The sequence below is a fragment of the Rhagoletis pomonella genome, unplaced genomic scaffold (genome assembly GCF_013731165.1).
Source record: "Rhagoletis pomonella isolate Grant_MI unplaced genomic scaffold, Rhpom_1.0 Rhpom_scaffold_04092, whole genome shotgun sequence".
Lineage (NCBI taxonomy): Eukaryota > Metazoa > Arthropoda > Insecta > Diptera > Tephritidae > Rhagoletis > Rhagoletis pomonella.
In genome coordinates this window covers 3,600-17,841 of record NW_023462642.1, presented here as the reverse complement: position 1 = coordinate 17,841, position 14,242 = coordinate 3,600, and the positions used below count along the sequence as shown (strand labels likewise).

Sequence of the window (14,242 nt, the reverse complement as noted above, 5' to 3'; positions counted from 1 at the left end):
GAAAAGGCGTTGCGGTGAGTTTTTTGTACTCAAATAGCCATCACATTTTAAGTATCTCCTTTGGTTTTATAGTAATTATGGATTCTTGAATGTAATGGTAAATACCATCGACTCTTATCAAGGCATGGAATGTGATGTCATCATAATTTCAAATGCACGTACCACTGGCATCGGATTCCTGGCAAACTATCAGCGCTTGAATGTGGCTTTAACTCGACCGAAAAAGTGCCTTATACTGTGTGGAAACTTCAAAAATTTGGAGGTAAACAAAATAGTTGAAATTTTTATTTTACTTTACTTACGTAAAGATGCTTTGGCTTTTATTATTGCTCCTCTAAACGGATCCATATATTAATGTTCAACATCGTAATCATTACAAAAGGCCCTAAGGGATATTTCGAGGAAATACTCTGTCGTTCAATACATATTACGATAGTTTGATTCCAGATACATTCCCAAAACGTCTCTTACAGAAAGGATATTTTGTAATGGTGGCCATATGTTGAAACATATATACTATAGGCGTGCGGATTATCCCCAAAAAGTACTCTAGAAATGAAAAAAGTGTTTGGGTCAAGTAATCGGTTGAAACGAATTGTAATCGATAGCCTACACAGAAATACATTTACCGTTAATTTTACCCAAGTTTTTACTGATGCCTTCATGTCGAATATGCCAAATAACCTGATTTTTCACAGCGGCAAATTTTTAAATTTTTGCGAAATTTTAACTTAAACTCGCTATATCTCACACATTTTATTATCGATTGGTTTCAAATTTTTACACAATACACTTGATACTATTCTTAAGAACCTGAGTTTAACTACGGTTCTTAGTACTTATTAAAAACAAAATGGCAACGTTTTTTCAAATGCAAAAGTTTTGTTATAAAATTAAAACTTTTTTTTAATGCAGATTTATAGATGAATATCCAAGAAAGTTTTTCGGAAAGTTTGAGGTTTAAACAGCAAGTAGTTCCTAAATTATAACAATATTATGGTGACGCCCACGAGTGGGCGCTCGCCCCTAGATGACAAATGAATCACCTACGAATGAAGTGATTCGCTCTCAAAATTTTGTATGGCGAATTACGTGATTCGGTTCGTAATTGGGGCGCCAATCACAAATGAGAGAGCGAATTACGAATAGGAGATCGAATCACTTGCCGTGGAAACATCATTTAGTTGCGCATCTACAGTAGCGTGGTCCGAAAATCCGCTTTTTTAGAATTTTGATTGATAATAGCAAAAATATGGTTCACTATGCTCTAAACACAATCTGTGTGAAAGATGACAATTTTTGGTCAATATCTAATAGCCCAGTTATGTATTCTTGCATTGCTATACCATTTTTACGTAGAAATCAAAAACCCACAGACTTTTACGTATGTAATGCTGTGCGTTGGGTAACCGCTTACACGCGAAGCTCATTTAACAGATTCCTTATGTGACAACTCTCATTGCATGCACTGCTATACCATTTTTACGTAGAAATCAAAAACCAACAGACTTTTACGTATGTAATGCTGTGCGTTGGGTAACCGCTTACACGCGAAGCTCATTTAACAGATTCCTTATGGGACAACGCTCAAGCAATGCCAAGTATGCATAACAGAGCCTTTAGGCTCGCCAAAATCCATCAAAATTCTAGTGCTAAAAAATGTTACTTAGCTTACTTCGATCCTACTCAAAAAAGGTCCATACACCAAATTATGTAGGACTTATACTTTCGAAGGTACTTGCAATTTTATTTTAAAAAAATATTTATTAATGTATGTATTAATTTTTATTTTTTGAGCACATTGAACTCCGATGAATGATGATATGTGTCATTTGATTATTTCACAATGTAGCTAGCCAGGACTACTACAGTTTTCTATATCGGACAGACATATTGTCTTTGGCCATTTAACTGCATGTCTTTCAAGTAAGTCGAAAGTGGAATTTACTGTGGGACCCATGGGCTTCATGACTTTCAGAGAAGTGAATGCTATCAATTTCTAGTATATTTTGACAATATCGTCGTTTCTTTGGGTAAAAATAAATATATTTTAGTATCTAATATTGGAGGGGTATAAAACAAAATTGATGATTTATTGTTAGTACTAGGGATGGAAACTTTTGAAAAATAATCGATTATCGATTTTCGAATTTTATTTAATCCTTACGATTCTTGGAATCGATCAATCGACGGCGAGATTCGAATTATTTTATTAAATCTATAAAAAGGCCAATTATACAGACATCATTCATGGCTATTATAATGAGTCAATTAAAACTATTTTAAGAAGAGCTTTAATAATAAATTTGCTTAATTTGCTATAAAATGTGCGATTGAGACATATTCACGGTACTGTTTGATATGGAAAGGAAATAAATTTGAATACGCTCCTCAAAATTGTTTTTTTTTTTCATAAACTCATTTCTAGCATCTCTATGAATATGTGCCAATTAGTCTTACTTAATATTTATATTAGTCATGACAGAAATTTCACAATTCTAACAAATGACGCATATCTAGAGATGTATCATAAATAAGAGAATCGAGTTCTCAGAACCGATTCTCGAGCGATTCCGAAAATTTATAATCGATTCACCAAAATTAATTATTTCGAGAAAATCTACGATTACGGAGTGGAATCGGAATCGATTTTTCCATCCCTATTTAGTACGCAAACTAGAGCTACAAGTATCAACTTATTGAGCAATAGCCCTCTTCTCTTTCAAAAACAAAGGGTGCAATGGCCATTAGAAAGAAAACAGTTCAAATAAAAAAAAAAAAATCACCCTTTCTCTCTGCTACCGCTCTGCAGACTTCGGACACATTGGTAAATGGGATAAAATTAGAATTTTGACCGAGTAAATTAAAACTCAGGTAAAGCCAAACACAGGATTTTTGCGCAAAATACCTTTCCTCGCTGAGGCCTTCAACCGCGCTAAAAAAAAAATAACCATCATTAGTCCAATTTCGGCTACGCTGACCACAGTATTTTTTATAAAGAAAAACATATTTCAAGCCGAATTTATTAATAATTTTGTATTCGAACATTTGAGATATTATTTTGAACTTACGTTTTATCGTTTCACCACACATGTATGTTAGAATTTTTTAATTCGGGTTACGCGTTTGGAGACAATAACCCAAAATTGCTGTACAAATAACCGAACCGTGCCCAACAAAACACCATTTGCTAGTTGAAATTTCGATTCTATTGCTGAGTTTTCACTAGGCAATAAATGGCAAAAATGACAAATGATAAAGTCGGGCATTAAAAAATAATCGAGTCATTACATTAAAAAAATAGTCATTGAGTTCATTTCCACTTGGCATTTTTTTTAAATGGCATTAGAAAAAATTTTTTGAAAGAAACAAAAAAATTAATAATAAAATTTGAAGGATTTTAGGTATTGGGTATAGTAACTCGAAATCGTTACAATCTCCTTAATTGTCAGGTTGTTAATATGGCGACGAAAAAGTGACAATGAAAGTACCTTCTTTTTTTGTATTATGGTTTTTAGAGTACAATGAACCATACTTTTGCTATTACCAATCCAAATTCTAAAAAAAGCGGATTTTCGGCCCACGCTAATCTACAGGCCCAGTTCTTTAATTCCACAAACCATTTTCACAAACCTTCACAAAAATGGTTGATATATTTTTTTTTTTTAGTTCAAACAAATGAGCAGTAGCATATCCTGTTAACCCAGTTTTTCAATACCTTCGTGACGGTTTCTGGCTCTATCTCATGAATGGCTTGCTGGATATTCACTTTAAAGGCCTAAATCGTTCATGAACTCTTCGCACACTACAAAAAAGTCTAACGCAGCTCCGAGGTGGCCAATTGACATCACCAAGTCGGCTGATAACACAATTACCAATTTGACGCACCAAAGCTTTATTGTGGCATGGGTTGTGTTGCATGGCGCGCCATCCTGCTGAAACAAAAATTTGTCTAAGTCGGGGCTTCCACATCCGGCTACAATAAATCGTTTATCATGCCTCTGCAGCGCCCACCGTGAACCGAAATGGCGTTTCCAGCAGCATTTTCAAAAGTGGCCCACTTATGCCATCGCTCCAAAATCTGCACCAAACTCTCACTTTTTTGAAGTTGCATTGGCTTCTCCACGATCACGTGCGGGTTTCCCGATCCCGGAGATGAAAATGCGCTTCATTAGAAAAGAAATTTCGTTTGCATTATTTCCTAACGTTGTTCAAACGTAAAGCTACCATTTCGTTCCGCGGAGATATGATACGACTTCTGTCAAGATTTCCAGCGGGAAGGAACTGACACTGTCGAAATAAGACAGGACTAAAAAAAAACACTATATGGACCACGTTTAACATATGCAGATAGTAAGAGAGATATTACTTTTCGAATAGGTGCCACCTTAATAAAAAATATTTTCAGACTAAAGTTTTCTTAAAACTATTTCGTTTAGCACTCATGTTCTAATATTCTAATAATTTATTTAGCTTATTAAATGATTCCAATTTAATTGTTTTTGTTGCATATCCTTTTGTAAAAATAAGATCTTGCTGCACATCAAAAGGTCAATTCTTTTAATTTGATACCTCATTTTTGAAAATCGAACAAACGATGCGTATCTGATGGCATTAATTAATTAAAATAATTTGAATGCAATTTTTTATCAGGTTTATGAGAAAATCGAGCGAACGGTGCAGATGTTATGTCCTGGACAAAAAAATTCTTTGCGGATTATATATGTATATAGATAACAATAGTGGCATATCAGAAGTGGCATATGATTATGTGTGTGGTGGAGGAGAGCCATGTCCATCTTTTCAGTGGAGGAACGATCCGCATCAACTTGCTATTCTTTAATATTTTGTTTCGATCCTTCGAATCGGATACCCGCGTCGAAGTATAAAATTCACTACACGTCTAAATTATATAGCATCCAGCATTTCCCACCATTTTTTGAGTTTTAAAATAATGCGCCTAGAAGTATGCAATTTAAAATGCTTAATCTACTTACATTTTTATTCAACCCTATCATAGTCATCGAATACTCCATTTTCCGGATAATAATTTAGTTGAAATTCGTAGTTTAGGTTATGAATTCACTCGAAATTTTTCTAAATCAGCTCGAAGCCGCTGTTAACACATTAATGTAGGCAAATAGTATATTTTTATTGATATTTTAAAATTTTGCGGATCCCAGACTAAACAAATTTATCGCAAATACTTATTTGTGTATGTATATGTCTCTAGCTTAGCGTGAAAAGTTACTACGTCTAGTTTTTTAAATTTTCAAGGCGACCTTTCCAACTCATTTTCTTGAGGCGCTTATTTTGCAAAAATTTTAATACAAGAGTTCGCGCATTCCAAGCTAAAATAACTCCAATCGAATCAAATTCCACAACACAGATGAAAAGTATTTGTATTCATTAACTTGTAACAACTTCTGTGACTATTTTGGGTTAAGAAAATTTTTTGTATCACCGAACAGAAGCGGTTAGAAATAAAAAAGTTGCATATTTGCAGCAGAAATGACTTATCAACTATTCATTATAAGCTAGCGATATGTTTTTTGTATAGATAAATATCATATTGTCGCCTTTCCTGGTAAGACAGGACTGGGGGATAGCCGTTCGACACCGTTCGTCGTTGCACGCTGCTAAAGGACATTGAGGCTTCCTCTCCTCCACAGGGAGTAAAACATTGGGCAACGATCTGCCTGCAGTCGGCAGTAATTTTTAGGGATCAAGCTCCGAAGCCAAGAATAATTAAATCACTTCCCACGACTGCCTACGCTCCAGAATAACTCTGGAGGGGTATTCCCCGACACATGTAGATCGGCAGACCCCTAAAATCCAGGTTCCACAATCTTCTGCTCCGAGCTTGCATTGAGTCCAACCTCACACCAGAAACCTACTTCTGCTGCATATGCCTTACTCCATAAGAACATCGGCTAGGTGCAACATTTGCACAGATAAGAGTCTCATAAGAAGTCGTTCTGGCCTTAGGTCACATAGGGAGTGAGCCACAAGGTATTTGGTCCCTTGTTGCTCAAGTTATACGACCGTCTTTTTGGTTGTTTGGGTTTCCGACAGGGTAGGAGTATGATGTATTGTGGAACGATTTTCCGTCATCCCTTGTCAAATTTGGTTTGGAGACAAACCGGTTTCGGCGTTGTGCCATCTTCAGTGTCATTTTTCGAACGAAAAATCGTTCCACAATACATTATACGACAGTCCTTGCCTCCACGGCCTCCAACCCGCAGGTTAAAAAAAGAACGCAAGGAGGTCCCCTCGACTTCACCGCGCTCACATGAGCAACAAACCAACTTCTCCTTCTCCTCCACCTTCTACCCGCTCATGGGCGTAGACAGGTAGTGGAATTACACAGAATTTTCTGTTGTTAAGTTTAACTTATGATTTAAGCATACTTTAAAATAGATAAGTTAACGGTCCTTAATGAATTTGTATACCCGAGCGCACTTGTGCACAAGGGTATTATAACTTTGTTCACATAACGGTTGTTTGTAACAGGCAAAACGAATATACATAAATGATCAGAATGAAAAGAGAAATCGATTAAGCGGTGACTGTCTATCCGTCCGTCCGTCCGTCCGTCTGTGCACACAATAACTCGAGTAAAAATTTAGATATCTTAACGAAACTCGGTACATGCACTTCTTTTGGGCGTAGGACGCCTACATCCCATATAACGGTAATTTTCAGAAATACGAAAACTGCGATATATTAGTAACTACTGAAGATAATTCACTCAAAATTGACATTTAGAATAACTTTTTGTCAAAAAATAAGAATATTAAAAAATTTTGGAAAATGGGCGTAGCCACGCCCACATGTGTATGTCTTCGTAACCGCTGCACCAATTTCTTCCAAACTTGGCACAGTTGTTGACCCTGGTACAGCATACCAAATGGCCGAAAATTTTTAAAATCGGACAATAACCACACCCACATCCCATATAAATCAGTAAATATTAAACCTAACTTATTCAAAACTAATGCTCGCAACAATTCTTTACCAAGAAATACGTTTATGGTAAAATTTTGGAAAATGGGCGTGGCACCGCCCACTTATGATCACATATATGTATCTCGGTAACCGTTCTACCAATTTGTACCAAACTCGATATATTTATTGTGCTTGTGCACATAAAAGCAAACCGCTGAAAATTGTTGAAATCGGACTAAAATTACGGCCGCTTTTCATATAACGGTAAATTTCAGAAATGCTTTAAATTTCAATATTTCGAAATTTAAGGATGCTACTTTACTTAAAATTTTTACACCCGCTTATCATTTAGCGGTAGCTTTCGGAAAGGTGGAAAACATATATTTAATACTTGCGCCGGGTATTTAATGTTCGGCTCCGCCCGAACTTAGAATTTCTTACTTGTTTATTTATGGTACGGTGTGACAAAAGAAAACAAAAAGTCAATATATTTAGCATAAACCAGCATAAAAAATCTTCATACTCAAAATGTTGAATACGCCTTCTTACTTATACATACACTTGTGATTAGCTAATTAAGTCAGCAACATTTTGATAAATGTTGGCTATTTTTCTTTTGTTTATTTAATGTTTATTATTTTTCCATAAAAGTCTAGCTCATTATATAACAAAAACCACATAAATCCAGATTTCAAACTTTGTGCAAAAGTTATGGAAAATCTGCTAAGTTTCAGTTAGATTTTCAACTTTTTATTCTGATTTTTTTAGCTAGACTTTTACGGAAAAATAATAAACATTAAATAAACAAAAGAAAAATAGTCAAAAATGTATCAAAATGTTGCTGTCTTAATTAGCTGATCACAAGTGTATGTATGTATAGCATTTAAGAGAAGATATTTCGGTGCAAAGCAACGATGTATAAATTGTAAGTTTATCTTACAAAATTGCGAAGGAATATGAAATTTTATTTTTTTACATTTTTTATTTTAAATATCGTCTTGTCCGGCTATTTGTTTTGCTATACAGGTATGTAGAGCTATGAATTTAAAGACATCAGGGTTTAGTTGAGATATTCGCCTTTGACCACTATATTCTGTACATTTAACTTGGAACTGGTCAGAAGTGATTCCTGTGCTTACGGTCCAAATCGGAGTTCACTACGGCCGGGTATTTATATTCACGAATCATCTGGGTAGCGGCCAAACACCCGTTTTTGAGAGAGCTAAAGTGAGAGGGCGTAAAACCCCGCGTGCGCTGGGTTAAAACCCAGCCCAACAAAAAAAAATGCCTCGGATGATATTCGCCTTCTTTTGATGACGATCACGGCAAATGTATAAAGGACTATGATTTGAGGGCACTCAACTAGAATATCCGGCCGGGTGCCTCAGCCCGGCTGGTTGATGTCCTCGGGGGAAAACAAATGCTGACAGCACCGCCATACAAGAAAAGCGATGGACTGGGCAAGGCAAGGTAAGCGTCGTCTACCACAGTGGCCACGTAAAGGAGCGATTCGCTGTTGGATTTGTGGTGGGAGAGAGACTCCGCCGCTGAGTACTGGCATTCACTCGCATCAAAGCCGAGATTTTCCCACATCCCGCTCATATATGCCAATGCCCCGATGGAAGAGAAGGACGAGGCATCCAAGGATCTTTTTCATGAGCGCTGTCCCCGAACCGATATAAAACTCATGCTTGGCGACTTCAATCCCAGGGTGGGCAAGAAAGGGATCTTTGGTGCCGCTACCGGAAAATTTATCCTCCATGACGAAACGTTCGATAACTGGCCGAGGCTGATCGACTTCGCCGGGGCCCGAAACATGGTAGTATGCAGTACTTGGTTCAAGCATAAAAACTTCCATCAAGCTACATGGCTGTCTCCAGATCGAAAAACGGGAAGCCAAATTGAGCATATTGTGACAGACGGAAGGCACGCTTCCAGTGTTTTAGATGTACGTACGTACACTCCGAGGGCCAAACATCGACTCGCACCATTATCTTGATACAGCAAAGATACGCACCCGCCTCCGTGCAGCAAAAAATGTGCGCCCAACAATGTTAAGAAAGCTCAACGTCGAAAAGCTGCAATCACAACCAGCGTTGTCGCGAGCTTGAACAAAATTAGGCTGCCAAGCAGAAAAAGTTTCAAAAAGTATCAAAAGCAAACGCAACGGTTATTTTTTTAACTTTTATTTAAAAAAAAAAAAACAAAAAATAAAAAAAAAATGTATAATTAAATCCAGTTATTAAAAAAAATTATATTACTTGCTTTAACAAAAACATAGAATCTGTATGCTTATTTGCATAACGAAGAACGAACTTATAGGGCCCCTAAACCACACAAAATCATTGCGCAACCCCAGACTTGTACAAGTCAATATGGTGGAAATTACCACTCAATAAAATTGCGAAAACCTTATATTGGAGAAACGTTGCTTGAGTAAATAGGTTTGTTCCACAAGCTACTTGTAGAAAGACTCGAGCAAAGTTCAGGCTCTGAGCGTATTTCAAAGAAACTCCAAAACTTGTGGAATGCTGATGTGTAAGTCGATGTGACTTCGAGTAGCTTGTGGCAAGAAATACACCCGCTTATTCTAGAACCCGGTTTTTCGTAATTCGTAATTCGTAGCTACGTTACGAAAAACGAAAAATCCACATGCTGCAACCCTTGCGGAAACATGTGCAGCATTGCCAGCTAACAGTTGTTTTTCGAAGATAGCTGAATGAAAGTAAACAAAGTGGAAAGGAATTGAAAAGACACTCATCAATTGCTTATTTATAGTTAAGTTGTTTGATTTTACATGCTTTGAAGGAAACGATGCATTCTATTGCATTTGCAATTATAGCAGCGGAGTAAGAGCGCGCTATGGGAATGATTTCACAAAGATATGCGGAGCTGTCGGGCATAGTAGGTAACCATGGGCGCATCTATGTTAACTTCTGGTTGAATTGTTGAACCACAAGCCAGAACTCCTCCTATGCCTGAAGAACTGGTTCTCAATCCGGTTAATGCAATAAAAACTTCTTTCAAGCCATTGAAAACATGTACTTTGTTAGGCTCACCACCTTTTGCGCTTGCTTCTGCCTTCGGCTGCGCTTAGGGATTATAACCCTTAGTAGAATTGCCAAAGGTATACAACATTTCTTGTGCATTTAACTCCCGATTATGCGTTTGGACACAACAACTGAAAATCATTGTACAAATACCTAAACCGGACCCAAGTTTCTCGATAAGAGGCAACAAATATTCTTTTTTGTTCGCTTATATCAGAGGTTCCCAAACCTTTTTTTTTCTCCTAGACCCCTTTCAAAACTTTATTGGTTTCAGTGGACCTCTGCTGCCACATTTCTAACATATTCCCAAAGGTCGTCAAAAATTGTGAAGATTAGTCTGACGATGTAAATTTGCATCGCGGGTGAGTTCCAAAACTAAATTCGGAGTAGCCAAAATAAAGATAAAATATTTTCTTGTGTTCTATCTATTAAAATAATTTCACGCTTGGAAGTTTAAAAAAAACAGAGGTCTCCGAGCGCTAGCGTTATTTACATTAGGTTCTTTCCCTAACAATCTGGACCGGATACGGTAATTAGAGAATAAGCGAAAAGTTTGCTCTCAAAAATGGAACATAATCCACAAGTACGGGAACGCAGAAAACCACATTTCGTGCTCAGAATTTGAGAAAGAGCTTATTCTGTTGTTGTTTCTGTTTTTGTCACTTAATTGCAAACTCTTGGAAATTGAATTTTTGTTTCACAAGTTTGATTTTAAGTTTATAAAGATTGAAAATACATTCACTATTCCTTAAAAGCACCAAGTAAATGCAGGCAACATGTGAACACAAAGCAGCTGATATGTACTTTGACACTGTATCCATTTTTACCTGGAGTCCGGACTGTTTCGGGCAGGAAGAAGAAGACACTTACGATCCAAAACGTTCCAATTTTCGCTCTCTATTACCCATTTTGTTGAGTACGGGTATGATTTTTGGGCTTTTTGCGTACGGGAAAGAACTTATTATGTTCACCATAAAGTCCTCATACATATGTTCGGATCACTCATGAATTTGCATGTGACGTATTTGTAAAATAGTTTTTATTTTTATCCCTCCGAGTTTTAAAGTGATGCTAAAAAATTTTATCACAGATTTTTAAAACACATAACTAGAAACAACAAAACCGCAAAACTTTTTACGCCTAACTTGAAAATCAGAAACTGACAATAAAGAAAAGACTGAATCTAGAAAAATCGACGACAAACAACCAAGCAAGCAAGAAGCACAAAAAGTGTTCCATCGTCTCAACCTCTTCAAGGCAGGATGGGCAAATGGCGTTGTCATTTACGTTTATTACAGTCAGGTGCTTGAAGTGACCAGTCAGCAGTTCTAGAAGTTGTCTTCATGCTCAATGAGAGCAAAAAACTAGATAGAACATCTGAGATTGAAGGCAACATAAGTTTTGCCCAGAGAACAGTGAAGCTTATTCCCACTAATTTGAAGAAGAGCCCAGTTCCTGAACCAGGCTCAGTTGTGAAGCCATCAGTAAAGATTCGAACATTTGTGCTGGAATTAAAACGGCATTCAGCGTCGGGGAACTCAACGTTATAGAGCGTGCGCTCAGAAATGCATCAAGCCAAAGCATCTATCATTTATTTCTAAACTATAATTGATGTAAATATCTTATTTACGCAACTAAGTCCAATAAACAGTGGTTGCGCATATTTTACATTTCCATCAATTATAGTTTAAAAATAAAAGAGACTGATGCTTCAGCAAAGGTATCCTCTAGCATTGAAAAAACACAAGTGTTCAAATCTCTGCCACCAGCAATTTCCGCCTCGGCCCACTCAGTGTTATACCAACATCCGTTTACTTTTAGTCTGCAGGTGGTCTTTAAGGATTCCCCAAGTATGAAGACACAAAGTGCGTCAAGAGCACTCAAAAAGATTATTGTTAAATAACGAGGCTATCAAGCAACCATTTTGGTTATTTATAGACCCCCTCTTACAACTCGTAGACCCCCATATTTTTTTCCCGCCAAGGGAGACCCCGGCGAGTCTCCCGTGGACCCCTAAGAGTCCACCTGGATCACTTTGGGAATCACTGGTTTATATAAAGCAGGGGATAAAAATATACGTACATGCGAAAGGCAATTTATCTGTTTAAATCAACACCACTAATATTTCCTGCAAATACACGTCGATTTACATCATTTAACTCGCCTCCGACACAGAATTGTTTTCGTACAAGATTACGCAAAAAACGTTTATGGCTTAATACAATTGGCACGAGTTTGAGCACAAAATCATTCATTTTTAATTATTTCCTACTGAAATGACAAATAATTTTTATTTGGAGCACAAAAAAGTAAACAAATGCCGATATTAAAACGGCAAACGCCTCACATGGTAGGGCGCTTCGATTCATGAAGTTTTTATGATTATGAATCGAAATACACAGAGCTTCATTGAAATACATATGTTCGGTATAAAAGCTTCATACTTTAGTACGCCGCAACGATTACACTACTATGATTAGGCGTTTAATGTGCGGAGTGCCTTACTCGTTCGTTTTTGGGCATGCCATTGTTACGAATTTCGAAAGTTTGAAAATACTATTCGGATTGCAGCATTCTATTTCTACGATTCGTAGCAAAATTCGAATATGGCAGATTTCCAGAATAGGGGTGATAAATGTGCGTTGTATATTTTAATAGCTTTAGCTTTAAACGCAAAAATTTTTTTTAGTAATAGTTATTGGTTTTGAAAAAAAAAATTTTGTATGTTATTCCCTCTCATGTAAGTAATATGCATCCCAAATATGAACAATATCGGACCATAAATGCAGGTTTTTTAAATATCTTGACTCTTGCTGATTAATTCATCCTTCATATTGCATTGTAATCGAGTTCTGGGCTAAGTTTGAAGTTTCAAGTCTTTAGTTCATCGGAAGTTGACTAAAAATTAACTGCAAGATTTGATTACACACAGATAATGACATAATAATAATAATAATAATTAAAGCTTATAAAAGTGCTCGTATTTTTATTTCTTCAGAAAATTTACAGCAAGACCAAGCTACAATTTTGTGATTTTTCATGAGAACTGCAGACAGCTCTTTAAAACAAGAAAAATGTGAAAATCTCCTATGTGTTTCACTTACATACGTAATGTTTTATCAGTTGGGCAGTTGCAATAGTGTTGCATACTTTCATCATTACGGTAGTGCTGTCGCTTTTATTACGTGTCTCGAACAGGCCCTCTATCTATTATTTCGGGCAATTGAAGAAAATTAACAATTATATTGTAGTCATTTTATGCAAAATATTATTTGCCTAATTCTTTTAAATTTCTCATTTTAGGCGGTGCCGGCTTGGCGTAGCCTGTTAGCCTCGGCACGCGAGCGCAAATTGTACCATGAACTTAGTGCCGATTGTATGGACGATATGCACCGAAGTGTTATTCCAAAGATCAAGATTTCAAAACCGACAGTAACAGCAGATACGGCGACAGCAACAACAAGGAAGGAGTCACTAGCGGTAGTTCCTACATAAAACCAATGAGAAAGCGAAATTCAGTCAGATGAGGATGTAATCGACTCAAGGCTGTAAAATATTATTTTCTACTGTAGGTACTCCATTCACTATTTACAAGTGAATATTTCTTTGCGAAATCGTTTTACTTTAATTTACATATATAAAATTATAAGGCATGTACAAACAATGTTAAAGAGCTTTGAAAGTTTTGTTACGTAGAATCTTAATATAGACTGGAATAATTCCACATTTGTCATAGTTAGAGCATATTTTTCACTGAATTTAATGTGATATATTAAATTACACACAGGCTTAACATATTAATGCTCCTAATAACCCAGGTAGCACGTTTGCCACATAATTTCTGATATCAGACAAGTCGGAATGAAAAGTTGACTATTTAGACAAGTCTTACAGGTTTCGTACAGATTTCTGGGCGAAATGTCTGGAGAATTTTATTTATTTCCTTATCCGATATGTCTGATTGAATTATGTCCGATTTCGGGCATACACGTCTGATAATTCTTATTTTCCATGTTAGATATCGGTCAGAATCGTCGGTAATTAAGTCAGAATTTCCCACGTCGTGTCGGTTAAACTTCCTGTCAACCCCTCCATACGCTTCTCTGACCGATATCGGCCAAAATCATACAGATTTCTGACTTTTTTGCCGACGAGTCTGACGGATATCTAACAGATTTCTGACAATTTTGCTAGCTGGGAAATAAGCATTTTCATTTATTATAAAATCGAATACATTTGTATGT

The 14,242-nt window shown here is 36.6% G+C and overlaps 1 protein-coding gene across 1 annotated transcript; it reads left to right on the top strand.

The window, feature by feature from the left end:
* The first annotated feature begins 6 nt into the window (after positions 1–6).
* On the top strand, positions 7–13,733 carry LOC118754533 (probable helicase MAGATAMA 3). Its single transcript, XM_036489407.1, has 3 exons — positions 7–14; positions 73–262; positions 13,302–13,733. The coding sequence occupies exons 2-3, from the start codon at positions 95–97 to the stop codon at positions 13,491–13,493; spliced, it is 360 nt and encodes a 119-aa protein (XP_036345300.1). The 5' UTR covers positions 7–14; positions 73–94; the 3' UTR covers positions 13,494–13,733.
* The last annotated feature ends 509 nt before the right edge of the window (positions 13,734–14,242 follow it).